The sequence below is a fragment of the Caenorhabditis briggsae genome (assembly GCF_000004555.2).
Source record: "Caenorhabditis briggsae complete genome, chrII, whole genome shotgun sequence".
NCBI lineage: Eukaryota > Metazoa > Nematoda > Chromadorea > Rhabditida > Rhabditidae > Caenorhabditis > Caenorhabditis briggsae.
In genome coordinates, this window is record NC_013486.2 from 5,257,446 (window position 1) to 5,264,095 (window position 6,650).

The 6,650-nt window shown below is 34.7% G+C and overlaps 1 protein-coding gene across 1 annotated transcript in view; it reads right to left on the reverse strand.

Annotated features, from left to right (window-relative positions):
- Positions 1 to 2,069, reverse strand: part of CBG25533 — a gene marked incomplete at both ends in the record, with an annotated part of 3,528 nt that extends 1,459 nt beyond the window's left edge. The window contains 4 exons of the mRNA XM_045242061.1: positions 64 to 277; positions 1,605 to 1,611; positions 1,754 to 1,984; positions 2,043 to 2,069. Of these exons, the coding sequence (XP_045099149.1) occupies positions 64 to 277; positions 1,605 to 1,611; positions 1,754 to 1,984; positions 2,043 to 2,069 (479 nt within the window). The remainder of the gene's footprint in view (positions 1 to 63; positions 278 to 1,604; positions 1,612 to 1,753; positions 1,985 to 2,042) is intronic.
- Positions 2,070 to 6,650: the final 4,581 nt, after the last annotated feature.

Genomic DNA, 6,650 nt, shown 5'->3' on the forward strand with positions numbered 1-6,650 from the left:
CTTTCCCCGGTTTTTCCCCGATTTTTTTTGCGGGGTCTCGTTCTGTTAGAGTGTTTACCATACTTTGCTCTTCCGTATTCCAAAAAAAGTTTCTGAAACTGATGTGTTCCTCCATATGGAATATTTATAGCTTGAGTCGAATATAAGAAATCATAATTTGAAGAATTAAATAAATTCAGTTTGACAAAATTAACAACATCCCGAATTTCATATTGAGCCGCATTCATCTCAAAAACTGTCGCAATCAACCCTTTGTATGGTGTTTGACATGCTGAAGCTAAAATGATACAATTAAAAAATAAACTGGGTAAAAAAATCTGAAATTGATTTATATAAATTGTAAGTTCATTTTTTGTACGACTACATATTTTTGTTAGTTTTTTGGAATTTCGGAGACTATCATTAGCAGTATATTTGGGGGAACTGTCGTCAAAGGGCATGGGGGAAGAGAAGGAGTGACATTAGGGTTGGGTTTTCATTTGAAGTTATCAAATAATCAAAGGCTTAAAAATTTGCGGGGAATGTCGGGAATTATGATAAAATTGTTTGATGTTAAACAAATTAAAGGGAATTTTCAAACATATGACATTTTTTGTTAAGTCATACAACAATTCAATGGACCGCGTCAAGCATTTTTGGGGAAATTTCTCTTCAATTCAGAGTTTACGGGAAATGTTTTTTTATTGCAGAAAATCACATTTACAACTGATGCTCTAAATAAATTTTCGGTAAATGCAGACTAGAAAAATCGCAAAATCATAAAAATTAACCAAAAATCGAAACATTGATGGAAAAATTATTGGAAATTGATCCATAAATCATGAAAATGTAATCCGAAAATTACGAAAAATTAACCCTAGAATTATTGAAAATTAATCCGAAAACTGTAGAAAAGACACAAAATTAGTTCAAAAAGGACCCCAAAATCGTGAGAAGTTGACTCAAAAAATCATAAAAATCACCAAAAAATACAATCCTGAAAATCTTGATTTTTTTGTCACTTTTTCAAGATTCTTGGGTCATTTTTTATGACTGCTCATAATTTTAGGCTAAAAATAGAAGATTTTAAATCACCGAAACCGAACAAAAAATTGCTAATGCGTCCATAATTTTCAGAAAACGTTTTTTTTTCGAAAACAAAATTCGGAAAATTTTTTGTTTTCCGACTCCGCACAAACCTGGTAATCTTTTTTCCAAGAATGCACCGCGTAGTTAGGTTAAATCACTAATAGAAGGTCACCCTACACTTCTACTTTGAGGTCAATTATCTCGGTATCATCTTAATTCCTATAAGAGATAACAAAAATCTGTTAAAATGTTGGTGATATTATGACAAACAATTTAGCAGTTGACAGATTTGTATAGCTCTCAAAGAAATCGAGATAATTGAGCGCAAAATGTGAGTATAGCGTTCGCATAGTTTCCTAGCAGTGAAAAAGACTCCAGATTTCATGGTTAGCTAAATTACGGTAGCCCGAAATTCGAATTAATTTATCTTTCTGGGACATTAAACTATTTCAAGCCGTCAATTTTTTTTCTTGGAATTTTCTATATTTAAACCATCTTTTCCATGTAGTCGTCCACATTTTCGAAAAAGTAACCACTCCAAAACTTTGAATTCAACAACGGCTCTTCATTTGTGCTCTTCTTCTTCTTCTCACCCTCATCCATCAAAAAGAGTGCCGTGCAAAATGTTGTTTGACAACTGACTGATTAACTGATTCATTGGAATTCACAAGAAATTGAGACCTACTTCTCCTTTCTCTCTCTCACTTCTTTTTACTACAACAACTCTACTACTACTACTATTCATACCCTCCCCAATTCTCCTTTTCGTCCTCCATCCACAATGCTCCATTCTCTCCGTCTCTCTCCCGTTCAATTCTATTTCTCCTCCCATTCCCTTCCCATCTCTCTGTCGGCCCTCTCTTTTCTCTTTCTTCTGATTTCTGGAGGTCCGCCAAGGTCTCCGGGTTCTTCTTTTCTGTGTGTGTGTGTGTGTGTGTGTGCTTTTTTTTTGTCGTCGACGTCGTCGCCCCGACATTTTTATTCTCCCATCTCGTCGTCATTTTTCACTTTTTGAGCAACTAACGGAGCAACACGATGCGTCAAGCAGCTAATAATCGACTCAGAAGTTTCGAACGGGAGATCCATCTGCTAAGGTGAGTGTTTTTGAAATTTCAACTTTTCCGAAAAGCTAAGATTTAAAAAACCTAAAGTTCCTGTCAAATCAAATTAACATCCACTGATGTCTGCAGATGGATGAATGTTATCTAGTAACTCAAAAGTATAACTTGCGTTTCAAACCTTTTCAGTCTCATTTTGAGGCCTATACGGTCTTACTGAAGCCAAAATTTAAAAATTTGTAGAAGAACATTTTTCAAAAAATTATAAACGATCTCAAAATTTTCAATTTCAATTGTTTTATGAACCGAGGACTTTTTGAAATTGAATTATGATATCCTTTTGAAATATGATAGGTCCAAATGAAAAATGGATTATGAACTTTGATCTTGGGAAAAAACGTTTTTGAAAAAAAATCTTTAAACCTGTATAAGAAGAGCCGGCCCTTCTATTACAGGGCCTTTCTGTTTTTTCAAGCCACTCCTGGAGTGCCCTTCTATTAAAGTGTATCTTCTAATACATATCTTACAGTAACCTCCAATAGAATACGCCTGAATCTTACGGTTAGAACCACCTGGAATGTTTTTAAAGGGGCGGATCATCTTGAAGGGACCAGAAATTTTTCAGAGTTTTTTGTAGTCGTAAAATTCAAAAATCCAAATGGAACTCTTACTTTTTCCCACAGAAATCGGACACTCGCCGAGCATCGGATATCTTATTTTTAGTTTAGGGTTCCTTTATAGATGAACATAGCAAAAACTGACCACTAAAATATTAGACATCTCAAGCTTCCCATTTTTTCATTCCAATGTGACAATTATCTGAAATTGCCAGATTCAATGCCAAATTCCTCTCCTCTTTTTTGTGTCCAAAAACAAACAAACATATCCAATTCTTATTTGCTTTTCGCGCCTGTCATCCGATTTTTTTCTTGAGTCAAGATCTACCAAAATCTTGCAAATAACCCTTTCTTTTTGGTTTCAGGAACCTTTGTTTACTGCTACTTTCTCGGAATCCAGGTCCACCGAAAAATATAAATTTTTACAACCATTTTTATGTTTCCAGTCGCATTCTTTTCTTCCATTCTTTCTTTTCATTGCCGCCCAAGTTCATTCTTCCTCTATTCCCTCTCTACATTTTTCACTGTTCCCATAGAAATTCCCATGAGATTCGAAATCCGTTTTTGATGAAAGAAAGTGTGAAGTTGTCGACGAATTTTCGTCAAAAAAGAGTGATGAGGCAATGCACTTTTGCACGAAAAGTATCCAGCTGTGAGATTCAAAAAAGGAAAAACTTTTGGGAATTCTATGAAACATTATACGAAAATAGCTTCTGGGGTGACAATAGAAAACGATCAGATGGTTTGAGAGATTTGAACTCTTATTGAAATATTCTTAGTAAATCGGATCTAAGGAATTTGGACAGATAAAACAATTTCTGGTACTTTTGTATGGACTGACCAAACTTTGATGGTTTTTAAAAAATTCTGGTCACCGGGCGGACCCAGGATCTAAGGGTACATCGAAAATAGGTAGTCCTAGTTCTTAGGATACCGTAAAAACTGCATTAGAAAAGCCGGCCATCTATTTTCGTAGGGTCTCTTGGAAGGGCATTTCTATTAGAGGGGCCCTTATAATTTAGAATTTACGGTACATGAGAATTAGGTGTATAGGATTGATTTAGCGTACGCCTATAATTTTGAGAAAAAATAGTCAAAATGTTTTGTGTTTTTTGCCATCCCACATTTACCACAAATGTCGTGTATGCTTGGAATCAATGTACCCAAAGAACTAGATGTACCTTCGGATATTGGACCTGTTCATTGAATATAGAGCGAGAAGATGGAATAAAATGTAAGTCATTTCTAGTCGTCCATCTTCAAAATTTGAAAAAATTGTGACCCTATTTTGGTTTATGGTAGTATTTCAATTAATTCCACATAACTTCATTCAGGAATATCAATGCCCAACCTGAACTTTGATGACAAAACTCAGTAACTGTCTTGAATAATCAACATGATCTATTACAGTAGACCATGTTTTTCCACATTGTTCGAAAATATTCAATTTCACATTATCTTAAGTTTCGAATGTGGATACTTCTCAATTTTATTATCCGAAACTCTCAATTATTTCTGACTCAACTAAAATCTTATCATGTCTTTTCCTTCTTGAATAAGCTGTGTTGCTTCATTGCCCAACATATTGTCAAGTCAATTAAAACGTTAAATTACCGTATTTTCTCGAATTGAAGCCTATAGGTTTTTATCAAAAACTTAAATCACGAGAACGTGTTTGAAAAAGAAAGAGGATGTCTGCAGAGGGTGCGCTTCTATGTTTTTAAGCACGTTGGAGAGCAGGCTTCTAATAGAGGTGGGCTTCTATTGAAGCAAATACGGTATTTTTTAGACAATCGAATTTGGCTCATTGCAACTGATATACTAAAAAACCCTCTAATAAAACGCCACCCTTAACTTGTGATTTGAGCTCAGTTATCTTAATTTCTGTAAGAGATATCAAAAAGTGGTTCAATGGCAAAATGTTTCTGATATTACGGTAAGTATTTCGTCAGTTGACTTATTTTTGTTATCTCTTACAGAAATTGAGATAATTGAGCCCAAAGTGTAAGCTTGTGGTGGACTGCTATTAGAGTGTTTACGGTAACAAACTCTGATATATTTCTGAGCGGTACTGTAGGTCTATTAAAAAATATTAGACCTCTTGAAAACTTTCTTTTATCCTCTAAAAATTTAAACTCAGCAGGTCTTTTTATTTTTCGAATATTTTGTTCATGGTCAATCTGTTTCTTTATGCAACCATTAAAAATGCAAGTTTTTGTTTTCGCTTCCAGACGAACAAGCGTTCTGTTCGTTTTCTTTCCCCGAATTCATGAATATCACTCATTCATCATACTCCCTTTAGCTTTTTCCAGATCTTTTTCTCTACTTTTGATTTCTGATTTTCTTTCTCTCCATCTCTCCGTCTCCAACGAACAACTAAATGGACCACCAGTAAAAAGAATAAAAATTGACGAGAAGTTGTCAATCAGTTGTGGGACGACGGGTCCCCCCTGTTTTCTCGTTATTTCATATCCAGATACATGTGTACGGAGACACAATGTGGTTTACACTTCCGGCTCGATTTTCTTGAGCAAGTTTCAGTTCACTTTTTTGGTACTAGTTGTTCTTTGCTGTTCTATTGGAGCTGAATATGAGGTTACTGTAGCTCTCGGTGTCAAAATTTGTAAAATTAGCTTATTATGATAAAAGGAACCTAGTCTTGTTTTTATTTAGTTTTTTCCAATCATGAATTTCCAAAAAAAAATTGTAGATGTTTGTGTGATTTTTTTAAAAAGTAATTATCATTTTCTCGTTATCAACAACAAAGATTTTATGAGAAAACAACAGAAGAAATTGAAATTTTGTGACCGAAATCTTATTTCTAGCTTCTTGGATACCAAAACTTGTCGATTTAAATAAATCTCATTTCATTACTATTGTCATTTGCGGTCTTGTTTCTTCTTTTCCAGATTCTTCTTCTTCTTCTTTTTTCCCCTTACATCCTTCTTCGTTTTTGGGTCTTCTCCTTCAAGTAAAAGTCTCATAAATCACTCACTTTTTGTACGAACGCCGCCATTTTCACCTCTTCTTGCTGTGGGTATCTTTGGCTCCATACTTAGTTTTTCTCCACAGAAAATACTGAAAAAAAAAATTGAAAGTATAATAGCCGGAAACTCCGCCCCCACCATCTCTCCTGGCCACCTTGGATTTTCTTATTCTGTCTGGATACGAAGAGGTGGTTGTTGTTCAGAATTTTTTCTTGGTGGTTTCATATTTTGTGTTATTTTTTGAATTCACTTTCAGATTCATGAAAAAGAACAAGGAGAGTCATAACATCCTAGAAAAAAACTTGAAATTTTCAGTTTTTCTACTAGTTGAACTGAAGGGTAACGATGTGTTGAAAACCTCCAAACAAGTCGGAGAATGAAATTTTTCTAAACCTAAAAAATTGCCGGAAAACGGACGAAAGTTGAGAAATTTTTTTGATAACGACGGTAGTTGAGTCGTGGTCGCGGCAACCAGATTTTCTCTTCCACAGCTCAGATTTTTGCATACCAGCCTGAAAAAATAATTTTTGTTTCGTTCCATTTTTGATGTGGCTTTCGTCACAAAACTGTTTCATTTTGAAGTCACTGGGAACTTCTTTCTGACTTGATACGGTCTACCAGCCTTTAATTGGTCATATAATCAAATCCCAAACCGTAATACAGTACCGGTCCATATGATACCGTAAAAACTGTAATAGAAGGGACCCGTAACTTTTGACTTTTAGCTAACTTATCTCAATGCCTGCCACAGATATCAAAAAGTTGTCAACTGACAAATTTTTTATCGTATCATCATAAACATTTTATCAGTTCACACATTTTTTATGACTTTCATAGAAACCGAGATAACTGAGCTCTCAAACTTGCCAGTGTGAGGGCCCTTCTATTACAGGTCTCAAAAATCTATTTTTCAGTTAATT